The sequence below is a fragment of the Sinocyclocheilus grahami genome, unplaced genomic scaffold (genome assembly GCF_001515645.1).
Source record: "Sinocyclocheilus grahami isolate Dianchi unplaced genomic scaffold, SAMN03320097.WGS_v1.1 scaffold64.1, whole genome shotgun sequence".
Taxonomy (NCBI): domain Eukaryota; kingdom Metazoa; phylum Chordata; class Actinopteri; order Cypriniformes; family Cyprinidae; genus Sinocyclocheilus; species Sinocyclocheilus grahami.
This window is the reverse complement of record NW_015505243.1, coordinates 1,134,177-1,148,945: the sequence shown is the minus strand read 5'-3', so window position 1 is coordinate 1,148,945 and position 14,769 is coordinate 1,134,177. Positions and strand designations below refer to the sequence as shown.

The 14,769-nt window shown below is 36.9% G+C and overlaps 1 protein-coding gene across 2 annotated transcripts in view; it reads right to left on the bottom strand.

Moving 5' to 3' along the window:
- Window positions 1–13,363, bottom strand: part of usp11 (ubiquitin specific peptidase 11) — a 19,301-nt gene extending 5,938 nt beyond the window's left edge. For both annotated transcript variants that reach the window (XM_016271653.1, XM_016271652.1), the window contains exons 1-19: window positions 13,155–13,363; window positions 12,354–12,463; window positions 11,398–11,528; window positions 11,158–11,275; window positions 9,606–9,751; window positions 9,331–9,392; window positions 7,244–7,340; window positions 6,990–7,163; window positions 6,224–6,280; window positions 5,979–6,080; window positions 5,361–5,585; window positions 4,937–5,020; window positions 4,674–4,768; window positions 3,953–4,159; window positions 3,332–3,429; window positions 2,441–2,887; window positions 2,129–2,199; window positions 575–687; window positions 226–375 (exon numbers count right to left, since the gene is read on the bottom strand). In XM_016271653.1, coding sequence (XP_016127139.1) covers window positions 226–375; window positions 575–687; window positions 2,129–2,199; window positions 2,441–2,887; window positions 3,332–3,429; window positions 3,953–4,159; window positions 4,674–4,768; window positions 4,937–5,020; window positions 5,361–5,585; window positions 5,979–6,080; window positions 6,224–6,280; window positions 6,990–7,163; window positions 7,244–7,340; window positions 9,331–9,392; window positions 9,606–9,751; window positions 11,158–11,275; window positions 11,398–11,528; window positions 12,354–12,463; window positions 13,155–13,264 — 2,597 coding nt within the window. In that variant the 5' untranslated portion in view covers window positions 13,265–13,363. The remainder of the gene's footprint in view (window positions 1–225; window positions 376–574; window positions 688–2,128; window positions 2,200–2,440; window positions 2,888–3,331; window positions 3,430–3,952; window positions 4,160–4,673; window positions 4,769–4,936; window positions 5,021–5,360; window positions 5,586–5,978; window positions 6,081–6,223; window positions 6,281–6,989; window positions 7,164–7,243; window positions 7,341–9,330; window positions 9,393–9,605; window positions 9,752–11,157; window positions 11,276–11,397; window positions 11,529–12,353; window positions 12,464–13,154) is intronic.
- Between the last annotated feature and the right edge of the window lie 1,406 nt (window positions 13,364–14,769).

The window sequence follows — 14,769 nt, the reverse complement described above, 5'->3', positions numbered from 1 at the left end:
AGTAATGATGCTGAAAATTCAGCTTTACCATCACAGGAATAAATTCCATTCTAAAATACATTCAAATAGAAAATGATCTTAATATTTCACAACATTATTGTTTTTACTGTACATTTCTCAAATAAATGCAGTCTTGGTGAGCATAATAGACTTCTTTCAAAAACATAAGAAAATCCTACCAACCCCAAATTTTTGAACACTAGTGTATGTATGTCTTCATCTTACCGCAGGGGGAACTCCACGATGGTATCCAGTTTCTCTCGAGAGTATTTTGTGTAGGAGAAACGCTTTAAATGGATGATAAGAACCTCCGGCAAAGACCACAGATCCAATATCTTAGTGGCAAGCTGATGCTTTTTACATGTCGGACAATACCTACAGACCACATAAACAAACACAAAGTTACATGTGCAGAGGAAGCAATCCTGTTCTTTAAATACATCTCTAGAAAACAAATGCTTTTGGCTTTAAATTATGCAACTAAGAACACAAAATGTTCCTCTTTCTTCATGCTCATAAAGGATAGATTGGAATAAAAGGCTAGAATCTGTGACAGAACCAAGTAGTAGATTACCAGGGGTTTTCCTCTTCCAGTGTCTCTACCGTGGTAAAGAGCTCTATACATTCCTGCAGCTGCACTGTGGTTTGCTGGTGAGGGACGTCCATGCTCTGATGCTTTATATATTTCTGCATAAACACACAAAAAAAAACATATGTTTGCAACAGAAATGCTGCAGTTTGCATAGCTCGAAACAGCCAAGACTGAAACAAATGGATTTTGATATTTCATTAATTAAAGGATCAAATTAATACTGCATTTAAGCATCATTTGCATATTAAAAAGCTTTAAAAAGCACTGTGAGAGCGGACCAGTGGTTCCTGACTGGTGAGGTACAAACCTTGTCTGACTCACGTCACGGACATTCAAGAAAAACAATGATAAATGCTAATTTGAAAAAATGTAACTAATGCATATTTAGGATAGTACAATAAATAGAATATTAACTAGCTTACGAAGGGAATTTTTATTTTATTTTAATGATGTTTACATTTATGTACATAAACTTTGGTGCTGTGCTGGGATGAGAACCACTGTTTTTGATCAATTAAATAAATAAGAGAAAAGCGAGGCAATGCAGTGCTGGTTTAAAACACTTTATATTCAGTAATATTATTTATTTGACTGCACTGACACTTTTGGATGAGAACAAAACTTGAAAAGAACTGAGCTGAATAAATACAACATTGTCTTCTGTATGACTGCTTTTTAGCTGATTTGAATTTGTTTCATAATTGCTGAATTTTGCAACATTAATACTGTTACTGAACTAAGTTAATAATTGAACTGGCTTAAGCGAAATAACGACAGTATTCAGCTCTATTTTGTAGAGCTGCTTATAGCTGAATTGAACTTGCTTCAGAAATTGAGCAACTTTACACCGTTATTGAACTGAATCAACATGAACTGACTTTAGTTGAATAATCTTTTTAGAGCTACTTTACAGCAGAACTTGCATATCACCAATTCTGTTATTTTCCTGTTCATTACTGTGAAGTTGCTTTGAAACTATCTGTATTGTATAAAGCTCTATATAAGTGAAGGTGACCTGACTTATCACTGCATTAGGAGCAATACAAATGAAAGTGAAAGTGAGTCAAGTATGGTGTCCCATACTCGGAATTTGTGCTCTGCATTTAACCCATTCAAGTAAACACACACAGCAGTGAGTAGTGAACACACACACACACACACACACACACACACACACACACACACACACACACACCGTGAACACACACCCGGAGCAGTGGGCAGCCATTTTTGCTGCAGCGCCTGGGGATCAGTTGGGGATTCGGTTCCTTGCTCAAGGGTCTCACCTCAGTCGTGATATTGAGGGTGGAAGAGAGCGCTTGTAGATTCACTCCCCCTAGACTTGAACCCTTGACCTTTGAGTTACAAGTCCGACTCTCTAACCTTTAGGCCACGACTGCCCTCTAAGAGTATAACACTAAACCTCTAATGGAATAGACTGGATTGATCTTTGTATGAGAGATTACATTCACTTCCTAGTAAAAGAACAGACGCAAAGTATTTCTTAAGGATCAAAGCATTCATTAGTAATCCTACCTCGGCTTCATTCTCATTGTAGTACTTCTTCTTCATGTCAGGGTCCCAGTCGATGGCGATATATGGCTGAGCTAAACAGAAACAGTGAGTCACGCCATTAGGAGCAGGAACATTTGCGCTTATGAACGCAACGAGTTAAAAGATACCATGACTATGAAAAGATGTGAATTGAGCAGCCGGAAAGATAAAAGACATGCAATCTCACTTTGTTATGACCCTCGCTTGTCCGCACATGACCCTGAAGTTGTACAAAAGCATCAGATGTGTAGAGAAGTCTGTAATAAATTGAGTTTCTCATTAGAGTGCACTTACAGCTGAAAGAGAAGCTGCCATCCGCCTCTCCCATCCCTCGCTCCGTGGTACCATTAGAGTTGACCGCCTGCATGGTAAAGAGGGCTTTTTTCCGCCTCTCGGTGTAGTGCCGTCTTCCCGGAAGCCTCTTATTTGCCTGCGCGCAAGATGCAGGCTCCTCTTCGTCCTCTTCCTCTTTTCCCGAAGGTTCCGCGCCAGCACTTTGGTCCCCGTCAGTGGCGTCTTGGGAGTTGGTGTCAGTGCTGCCGCATGCTGATTGGCCCTCCTCCGTACTGCTGCCCCGGTCCGGTTCGCTGCTCGACTCCTCCTCCTCAGCTCTCTCCTCCCCCTCGCTGCTCGGGCTGGCTTCTGATTGACAGTTGTTCTGCTCTTCGTTCTGACTGCTTTCTTGAGTCTCTTCCTCTTTCTTGGATGGCCCCGCCTCCTCAGAGTCTTCCTCACCTTCATCTATTCAGAAATTAATAATTATTGGTACACTAAATGCTTGGGGTCATTTATCAATTTTGAAAGAAGTCTCTTATAGTAATATAGTGAAATATTATGTCAATTTAAAATAACTATGTTCCATTTAAATATATATGTTAAAATGTAATTTATTCCTGTGATGCAAAGCTGTTATTACTCCAGTCTTTAGTGTCACATCACATGATCCGTCAGAAATTATTCTAATATGCTGATTTGCTGCTCAAGAAATATTTCTTAAGAAACATTAAAACAGTTGTGCTGCTTAATATTTTTGTGGAAACTGTGACATTTTTATCAAGATTATTTGATGAATAAAACGTTCAAAAGACCAGCATTTATTTGAAATAGGAATCTTCTGTAACATTACTTCACAGTCACTTTTAATGGATTTAATGCATCCTTGCAGAATAAAAAACAAAGTCATACCATCACTAACTCCATTGGTCTGTGCCTTGTACAACTCTTCCTCATCTTCTTCTTCCTCCTCTACTTCTTCTGAAGGGTCTAGTGGACGGACATATCGCCTATGCAGGGACACAATCATGACACATATGAATGGCAACCCAACTTTGGCCTTTAAAAACCAGATCACAACAAAATGCACTCAAAAACCAGTGATACTGAAATAAACAAGCACAATAACACCATAAGAGCACAGAAGATACAAGAAGCAATTAGTTACGAGATGCATTTATACAAAGAAACTTATAATTGAATGCATCTACTGGCAGTAAAATATGTACAAAAATATTTTAATGGACAACAATCAATACGATGCAGTTAAAAAAAATAACATATTAAAGGAAAAATACAAAGCATCTGTATAATTAAAAAAAAATTAGATTCCAGGACTAATGACAGATCTGGTAACATTTTTATAATCTTATTAATATTAATGTTTATGTTTTATTGTAGAAATAATGTTTATCATGGTCACTGTATGCGTTTTCCTTCTATAACAAAAACACATAATAAATGTACAGCAACGATCCCGATATTTAATCAAAACTAGCTTGTGACCAAACGAACATGACCGGCTAGACTTACGCCAGTCTTTTCAGGAGGAGCTGGTAAAGAGCTTCCCTTGTGCACTGGGCGCGTGGCATAGACATCAGCAGCGGGTGACCGAACAGGGAGGTGCCGTAACTGTTGCTGCCCGAGCCGTAATCTCTGTAATGGGAGCGTTCACGCATGTAGATGGCCATAACCACCTCCTCACCATCCTGATCCACACAACCACTGCTCAGCTGATACCTGCGTCAAAACACCACAAAACATATTTAGACCCAGCCAACTTTCTGGAGAATGAGATGCATCTTTGATGCATATTATTTTAGTTTTATTTCCTTAAAAGGGGAACTTAATGCATTATGAATTATATTTTGAAATAAACTGCATTATATGAATTGAAATAAAAACGCTAAGTTGAAAGATTTGGAAAAGTCAGACACTAACAACAACAACTGTAAAAAAAGAATATGTATATATAATTTAAAATAAATATATAATTATATTATATTATGAAAAAAAAAAAATATATATATATAATATATATATATATTATCCAGCTGTATTTACTCAGTGCTACTTTTATATATATATATATATATATATATATATATTTCATGATTTCTCATGGACAATATTGTCAGGTAATTGGAAATGAATGAACCTGGCTTAATAAACACTGTATATCTGTAATAACACTGTATATGTGTTGGCGTGTATGTACAATTAAAGCTGTTTACTCAGATTAGTTCTATCTTACACAAATATATCGTCCCGGTCCAATATACAGCTTAAGAATTCATCAGTTTGGTAAATCCTGTAGAAGCGGTGATTGAAAACATCAGCCACAGCCATCTGTGAAGAGCAGACCAATTATGAGCTCAGAACAAAAACTTTAAATGGGTTTGGATTCTTGACGACATGGATACAGGGTCATATCATTAATCAAACCAAGATTATATCCATAAAAAATGTGTCAATACATTTTGCCAGTGTTTCAGTAGTTAAAAGGCTTGTTTGAACCTGGTTGGGAGGGATGCCTGTTGCCTGAGAGAGGGCAGCGCACAAGTCAATCACCCGGCCAGCTTTAGGGACAATCAGACGATACTGCAGAGGGAAGACAGACACGTTCTTCAGTCATCAGGATGAACAAAACTCACAATAAAGCAGTGGTTTTACTGAAACCTTACTAAATGCTGTTCAACAGAACTGTCAGACTACTTTGCCTTAAGCAAAACCGGTTCTGATGACATCATCTCACACCACCAGCTGTCTTCCTGTTTACAAACCTGCAGTGCTACATCATTCACATCTGCCAAACTCATAGCATGGGCTCACTCATAATGAACAAGTCTGCCGTGCTGCACATATGCTGCTTTTCCTGCCAAAAATGACTGAGGATTTTGGTATTTTGCGTTTTTTTTTCAGTATATAACATTATACAAACCTGGGTGGGTTTGGCCGTGGGATCCAGTGACACATAGAAGACCTCCATGACCCTCTCCTTACTAACAGGTAAGGGCACGCTCAAATAGCAGAAGGGGTCGAAGGTCACAGAGACCTTGTTGCACTCGGGACACACCAGAGTGGACTTAAACAACCCGTGGAATGTGTCGACGATGACCGAATCGTTCCGCCGCAAATGGTTGTGCCATGCTTCCTCAGCCACTTCCTGTAAGGCATAAATAGAAATGAGATTCTCATAGTAACACTTTGTTTTGTTGTAGAGATATCAATATGGTTATGTTTAGAGGTTGAACAATAGCGTATTTTACAGAGACTAAGCAGGAAAAACTGGGTAATAACAAATTAATCGCCAGATATTTTTTTAAATCTATATGAATGAAAACTTTCAACCGTATAAAATAGAATTTTATTTTTTTTATTTATTCATTTACACACTTTGTTTATAAACAAGAGTGAGAACAGCATTCGATAAATGAACTATTAATAAAGTGCTTTGTGTCACTCATATATCTCATGGGGTGCACATTACACGAGTTATTCTTTGTGAACTATAGTGTGTGTGTGTGTGTGTGTGTGTGTGTTTGTGTGTGAAAAGCACCTGGTCAGGTCTGCCATCAGCATCCCTGAGTTCAATATACTCCTTCTTTTTGACCCGGTTTAGGTCTTCATGTAGACCGTCCAACAGGAAAGACAGCAGCTCCTGAGAGTCGTGTTGCTGGTAGCCCAGAAACTGTGACGCAAAGTGGCCGACCTTAGTCTGCAAAGACACACACACACAATGCTGCTTAATTTTTTGCACTACTAATGGAGCAAAACTAAAAACAAACAAACAGAATTTTAGTCCTGAGAGTCGTGTTGCTGGTAGCCCAGAAACTGTGACGCAAAGTGGCCGACCTTAGTCTGCAAAGACACACACACACACAATGCTGCTTAATTTTTTGCACTACTAATAGAGCAAAACTAAAAACAAACAAACAGAATTTTAGCGTTTAAAGCCAACAAATGATTTAAATTGATCATAAGTGAGAGTAAAGGCATTTAAAATGTTAAAAAAAGATTTCTGTTTCAAATAAAAGCTGTTCTTTTGAACTTTCTATTCATCATAGAATCCTGAATAAAATATATCATCACAAAAACATTGAGCAACACAACTGTTTTGAACATTGATGATAATAATCAGAAATGTTTCTTGAGCAGCAAATCAGCATATCTTCATGATTTCTGAAGGATCATGTGACACTGAAGACAGCTAAATCGCTGCTAAATTCAGCTTTGTATCACAGAAAATATTTTAAAATATATTCAAATAGAAACGTTATTTTAAATTGTAATAATATTTCACAATATTACTGTATTAAATAAAAACTAGATCGAATAAATGCAGCCTTGGTGAGCAGAAGAGACTCGTAGTACTCGTACTCATAGTTGTTTTTGCATATTAAGCTTTTTTTATTAAACCTTTATTGATAGGAAGGCAGAGAGGCAATCATACGAAGAAGAGGGAAACGGTATAGTAAATAGAATGGGAACCAGATTTAAAATGAACCAACTGATTTGAGATCTGCTAGTGTGCGTGAACAAGTTTGAGTGATCACTACAATTAGGTTACCTTAAATACCCGAGGAACCACAGAATAGTGCCTGCCTGACCACATCTGTTTGATGACGTCTGCGTAAGCTTCTGCAATTTCACCCTTCATGCCCAGAGGGTTGGTGAAGTTCAGCTCCTCCAGATATGAGTTCTTCAGAAAGTACTCAGTCAGTGGTGGCGTGTTACTTAGACACTGCGGGGGGGAAATGCACTTTAAGAAATGCCTTTTATAAAAGTTATGTGACTGAGTGTTCAGTGTTCATGACCTCTGACCTGTAAAGCTGAGTTCATGAAGCAGGTGTTGCCTAGGTTTGTGAGGCCACACACTCCAGGAGGCCCTTGATACGAGTCCTCATCAGCAGAGTTCCGCCTGGAGACACACATTTCCATATTCCAAATATTAAATAAAATCAGAGTTGTTTTAAAGTTTTAAAGTCCAGTGAGCTAAACACCTAAACACCTAAACAGCATTTCTGGATGAGATAAATGCATTTAAATGTTTGATTTGGACAAACTTTCAAACATATTTACAGTGGCCAAAAATGCTGGCTAGGTAGGTAGCTTGCTATGTTTTAATTCTTTTTGAGAATTATAACTTAAGTAAAATGTTTTGCAGCACAACCAGTTATAATTAGTTTTTATACAACAATTTTCTACTCTCTCTTTGACAGTTAGAATAAAATTATCATTAAGAATTCAATGTTAAGGCCATCTGTTATACTTTTCAGCTACAAACCACACAATCCATGACTATAAACTTTATTATATTAATGTCACCTATACTATCACCCAAAGTTGTATATAGTACAACCCACTTTACCTGCCTACATTTAGTACACTCACATAAAGCAGTATATACACTTTATAGCAACATTTGCTGTTATTGTTTATGTTGCCACAGAAAAATTGAATTGCACAGCTCCAAATATAATGTTGGATATATATTTGCTATATAGCAAATCACAACTGCTTGTTTGCTTGTCTTGTCACAAAATGTAAACTACATTATCACCCAGCTCAAATGCAAATACAAGGCATGAAGATATTAATATAATACATTAACATCATGATTTTCTGTAACGCTGCTTTGAAACAATGTGTATTATGAAAAGCACTATAAGACCAATAAATGGTCTTTTTGGTCTGGGAAGGAACTCTTGAGTTGAAACTGTCAAAGTACATTGAGCTCTTTAATTCCAAAAAATCATAGAAAATTTGATTCCTCATGATATGATCCCTTAAAACTCGCCCATTTATTTTTTAACTGATATGCACAGGCCAAAATCTTCTTTTTAACCTACTATAATGGTTTATTAGACTCTGGCATTCAAGGTATAAAGGACGATCTTCACCCTTTAACAAAAGCATGTGGGTTTTCTGGAGTGACTTATTCGGCAGCGGGTGTAAATAATATGGTCCCAGTTATTTTCAAAATGAACAATGTTTTCTACCAACCACAGGATTGATTTCAAAGTTTATTTGTGCTACACTGATCTCATTGCCTTGCCATTTCTTGAGGATATAAGCATTTAACCTACTACAACTAGCTACAGATGTAAATGAATGTGGATGATGATACATATGTGAACGTTTTGTGCTTTAGACACACGTCTTTCCATTTTCCTAAACAAAAAGAGAAAGGAAATTTGCACTAGTGCACGAGAGAAGGAAGCTGGTGTCTTTATACTCACATAATCTGAGGCCTGGATGTGGGCCACGTACCATCCGCATTCCTGATCTCCATAATCACCGTCTGCAGAGTGAGCAGAGCATGTTAGGACACAACACACACACAAACACATGCAGGGTGGCCCATGTCGGAACTCTTGAGTTGAAACTGTCAAAGTACATTGAGCTCTTTAATTCCAAAAAATCATAGAAAATTTGATTCCTCATGATATGATCCCTTAAAACTCGCCCATTTATTTTTTAACTGATATGCACAGGCCAAAATCTTCTTTTTAACCTACTATAATGGTTTATTAGACTCTGGCATTCAAGGTATAAAGGACGATCTTCACCCTTTAACAAAAGCATGTGGGTTTTCTGGAGTGACTTATTCGGCAGCGGGTGTAAATAATATGGTCCCAGTTATTTTCAAAATGAACAATGTTTTCTACCAACCACAGGATTGATTTCAAAGTTTATTTGTGCTACACTGATCTCATTGCCTTGCCATTTCTTGAGGATATAAGCATTTAACCTACTACAACTAGCTACAGATGTAAATGAATGTGGATGATGATACATATGTGGACGTTTTGTGCTTTAGACACACGTCTTTCCATTTTCCTAAACAAAAAGAGAAAGGAAATTTGCACTAGTGCACGAGAGAAGGAAGCTGGTGTCTTTATACTCACATGATCTGAGGCCTGGATGTGGGCCACGTACCATCCGCATTCCTGATCTCCATAATCACCGTCTGCAGAGTGAGCAGAGCATGTTAGGACACAACACACACACAAACACATGCAGGGTGGCCCATGTCAGGGCATTCATTTACTAGTAGCAAGGTTTGTCTATATGACCAACACACAAGGCGAGGTTGCTGGCAGTGATTATTACCGTAAATATCACCAAATTGTTACATAACAGAATAGATGACCAGAGTGTAAATGGTAGGTGTGTATTTTACCATGCCAGAGCTGAGGCAGGTGTCTAGGACAGTCATGTTAAGGTTGCGTAGCCTCTCTGAGCTCGTATCCGTGCTCCGCATCCACAGTCGGCTCTCAGCAGTCTCTGATACATTAAAATGCTGCCGTATCTTTTGATGTATAGCGTCTATCAAACACAGATACACACATTAGAGATTTACACACATGCACGCACTCCGAGATCTGCAGCTCAGATACACCAGGCTGACAATATCCTGAGGGGTTTCACACATCAGTTTACAAAACATAATTGCATGCCAAATATAAAATAGACTTGCGAGACTAACATTCTGTAAATTAATTGGCAATCCAGAGCTTGAGCTAAACCTTTGATGCGCCGAAGAAGACATTTCGTTTATTTTAATTAAAGTATTGATTAAGACATTTTGTATGCCAGTTAACAGGCATAATTCAATGCCTATAGCTACGAGTTACTATGAGCAGAAATAGTAATGTATTGATGTAACTGTCATCTAACTTAAAATACATAATCTTAATAACATACACTACTGTTCATGAGTTTGAAGTCGGTATGATTTTTCTTTTCTTTTTTTTCTTTTTAAATTAATATTTTATTCAGCAAGTATGCATTAAATTGATAAAGACATTTATAATGTTATAAAAAAAATCTTTCCAAGAATCTATTTAATCAAAGAACCCTGAAAAAAATATAAATGTAAGTTTCCACAAAACATATTAAGCACCATAATTGTTTTCAACATTGATAATAATTAGAAATGTTTCTTGAGCTGCAAATCAGCATATTAGAATTATTTCTGAAGGATCATGTGACAATGAAGACTGAAATAATGATGCTAAAAATTCAGCTTTGCATCTTAAGAATAAATTACATTTTAAAATATATTCAAATAGAAAACAGTTATTTTATATTGTAATAATATTTCACAATTTTACTGTATTTTTTAATCAAATAAATGGAGCCTTGGTAAGCATAAAAAAAACTTTACTTTGCATCACATGAATAAATTACATTTTAAATTACATTCAAATAGAAAATGGTTACCGACCCCAAACTATTGAACAGTAGTGTATGAACGTCATTGAATAAAAATATCAAACCATGAAGAGTTTATTTAAGATCCTAGCACTAACACACTTTACAAGCAAAACATTTCACTAAAACTGTTTATGTTTAAAACATGCCAGATTTGTGCCATTCATTTGCATACAAATGCAAAAGAAAACAAGCACGTGCAAAGAAGTTCCTTCGTTTTCAAGTTTACGTTTAGTAAATTCTGTGCATTTCTATAGCGAAAAAAACATATAAATCAATAGAGGATCTAAACATCACAAATTGAGCTTAGTACAAAGAAAGCAATCTTCAAAGTTGGAAAGTGGGCTGAATTTATTATTATTTGTTATTTCGGATGCATTACTTATTGAAAACAGAACCCTAGCCCAGATATTCATTGCGGTGATTTTACATGCAGAAAGCAAAGCGAGAATGTATCTTTAATCAGACATTTTTATGTGTCCAAATATTTTTTCTATTCATTAACAGCCTTTACTCACGTATCTTGTCTGCTCGACTGAAGCGTGCAGAAACAGTGCTCTCCAGGTTGCTAGAAAGACAGAGGTAGACCTCCACAGGATAGACCTCTACTTTAACAGTGCTGGGAAGATCAACAACCTGGAGAGAGAAAGAAGATGGTTTTCACATCATCCTCAATTAATGGCAAACACTGCCTATCTTGAACTCAACATCTCATTTGATTTCATAGAAAGAAAAGTCAGAAGTCTTGTTAACACTACCTTTCTCTCCAAAGGAGGCTGATCGTCCATCATGTCATACCACGACAAGAGTTTATGCCAGGCTTCTGCTGGGACCAGGATAAAGTCCTCATTCTCTGTCAGCCTCTCTTTAAGATGGTAGGAATCCAGATCTACAGTAAGCATACAAAATATTTAAAACGTCTTCTGTTTCCACAGTTATTAAAGGAAAAGTTTGCCCAAAAATGAAAAATTGCTGAAAATGTACTCACCCACAGGCCTTTCAAGATGTAGGCGAGTTTATTTCTTCATCGGAATAGAGTTGGAGAAATGTAGCATTACATCACTTGCTCACCAATGGATCCTCTGCCGTGAATGGGTGCCGTCAGAATGAGAGTCCAAACAGCTGATAAAAACATCACAATAATCCACAACTCCATTGCATCAATAAACGTCTGTAAGAAACAAATTCATCATTAAGGAGTTTTTAACTTTAAACTGTTGCTTCCAGATAAAATACGAGTCCTCTATCCTATAACTTTGCTTTCTACAGTGTACTTTTTCCACTGGAGGAAGCATTACTATGGATTATGGACTCGCGTTCTGGTAAGAAGACGCCTTAATGATGGATTTGTTTCTTACAAACATGCATCTTTTCACTATACACAACATTAACTGATGGACTGGAGTGGTGTGGATTACTTGTGGATTATTGTGATGTTTTTATCAGCTGTTTGGACGCTCATTCTGACGGCACCCATTCACAGCAGAGGATCCATTTGTGAGCAAGCGTTGTAATATTACATTTCTCCAAATCTGTTCCGTTGAAGAAACAAACTTAATCTTGGAAGGCCTGGGGGCGAGTAATCGTTCAGCAATTATTAATTATGGAGTCAACTATACCTTTAAAGGAACAGATTTACAGAGAATGAGAAATTAAAGTTTTATGGTGCTAATATGGGATCTTGTGGGTAACATCACAGAATAGCAGCACTTACCTTCATAGAGCTCAGTGTTATCAATTTTCCCGGGATAGGAGGAAGAATTTTGGTCCCCGGTGTGCACATACTCTTTCCACTGATCATACCACCTCTTGTCCAACAAATACCTGCAATACAGATACATGCACCAGTCACATTCAACACTGCTTGGTTGTGTAAGTCCAACATCATTCAATGAGCTTCAGGACTAATCTGTTTAATGGAAACTGCACAGTGTCAGACATGAAGACACCAAACGCTTGTCATTTGCCTTTAACGACGAGAAGGAATTACAGCAGATCTGCCTTTCCTGTTCAAGGAACGAGAACAAACCGAAAGTAACTTTCCCATTACAGACTGACACACCTTCTAGAGATAGAAGTGAAACTTAAAGCAAGTGCAGTAATCATTTAGACACCATAAAAGCAGGTCATGTGAGCATTTGCTTAATGAAAATGAAAATAAATGAAAGAGTTTAACGCGGGTAGAGTTGACGACGTTGGAATCTGGGTACGCCAAGCAACCTGTCAAACCTTAATGATGCTAAGGAAGCTGTTAAGCAGGAAACCCGATCTATTAGGCCTGAAAACTGACCTGGATGTTAGTTTCCCTCTTTTATTTAATGTCTGAACCATTTAACTCTCTATCACATTGGCATGGTTGTTTCTAACCCTGAAGAACCTAAAAGACCCTCAAAACGCACAAACTCGAGCGCGTTATCAGTTTCATCAGCGCACTGTTAGTGCTCTATCTGTATTGTAGTTGTTGTTGTTTATTGAATGTTTGTTTGTTTGTTATTTAGGCTGAAGTTTCTCTCACCAGCTGTCTCCGGCCCGGAGCTGCTGCTGGTTCAGGTTGTCGATCTCCCGCCACTGGGTCTCCAGTCCCGGAGGCTCCGTAGCCGAACCGGTGCTGCTGTTCGCAGCCATAATCACTCATAAAATCCGAAAAGCGCCGTTAAAGCCGCATAGACACACCGGAATGTTTTGACGCAGGAAGTAGGAAGCGGTTAGAATGACAACTTCCGCCCTGCGAGAGAGGGGCGGGACTCCAGGGCGTGGCGTACGGCGAGAGGGCGTGTGTGATGGAAGAGAATTGGTTTCTAAGGTCAGATGTGCAAACTATATCCGAGAAGATATGACCAATGCGATACATATCTTCCCACTTTAATACAATTTATCATTAACTTATGTTTTCATTTTATTTTTTTTAATTCTGCATTTTGTAGTAATAATTACATTTATAGGATTATATTATCTATTTATTTATACGATTATATTATCATACGATTACATATACTACTATATATATAAATGCTAATTTATGCATTAATTATTATTCCAATAATTAATTTATTAACTACTATTGCTGAAAAATGTCTCAATAATCAGGTTAAACTCTTTATTATTATTATTATTATATCACGATCTAATTACAATATTCCACACTGAAGCCTTTAGAAATGGAAAGTATTTTCAGTGCAAAATGTTATGTACTATACATGCATTCAGCTGATAAATGTAATGTTACATTTTTTGCGATGATATTTATTTAGAATATATACATTTTCGCATTTAATTATTATTTAATTTATCAATTTAACTATTAACTATTATAGGCTAGCTAAAAAATGTCCCCATAAATCAGCTAAAACTTATTATTAGTATCATTATATATACTATGCAATATTCCACACTGAAGCCTTTAGAAATGGAAAGTATTTTCAGTGCAAAATGTTATGTACTATACATGCATTCAGCTGATAAATGTAATGTTACATTTTTTGCGATGATATTTATTTAGAATATATACATTTTCGCATTTAATTATTATTTAATTTATCAATTTAACTATTAACTATTATAGGCTAGCTGAAAAATGTCCCCATAAATCAGCTAAAACTTATTATTAGTATCATTATATATACTATGTGTATATACACACACACACACACACACACACACACACACACACACACACACACACACATAGCATTCAAAAGACCTCATTCCCTCATTCTTGTTATCAGAGTTTTGGCTGTAGGACTATGCATATGGCACAAGGTGGCAGTGTTTGTCAAAAATACACAGACAACATTGACTCTACAATACGTCAGTTACCCAGAAATTGAAAAGGACCTTTTGACTAATCTAACATTTTGGTTGTCAGTGTGGGCACCTGCAACTGTTCAAATTTGCTATGAGACCTAAGAGATTTTTTAAATGTTCTTCGTCAAAAACAATACTAAAACAATGCAAACATTAGATATAAACCCATATAAGCAATAAGCTCATGTTCTAGAGGCTGCAGTGCTTGGAATTTGGTTCTTTTCTTCCTGAAGATGATGATGACTCTAAAATAATAAATAAAATTGATGACTAGACAAGTACTATTATTACATGTTATTACATGAGCACTGTTACCCGGCCGAATC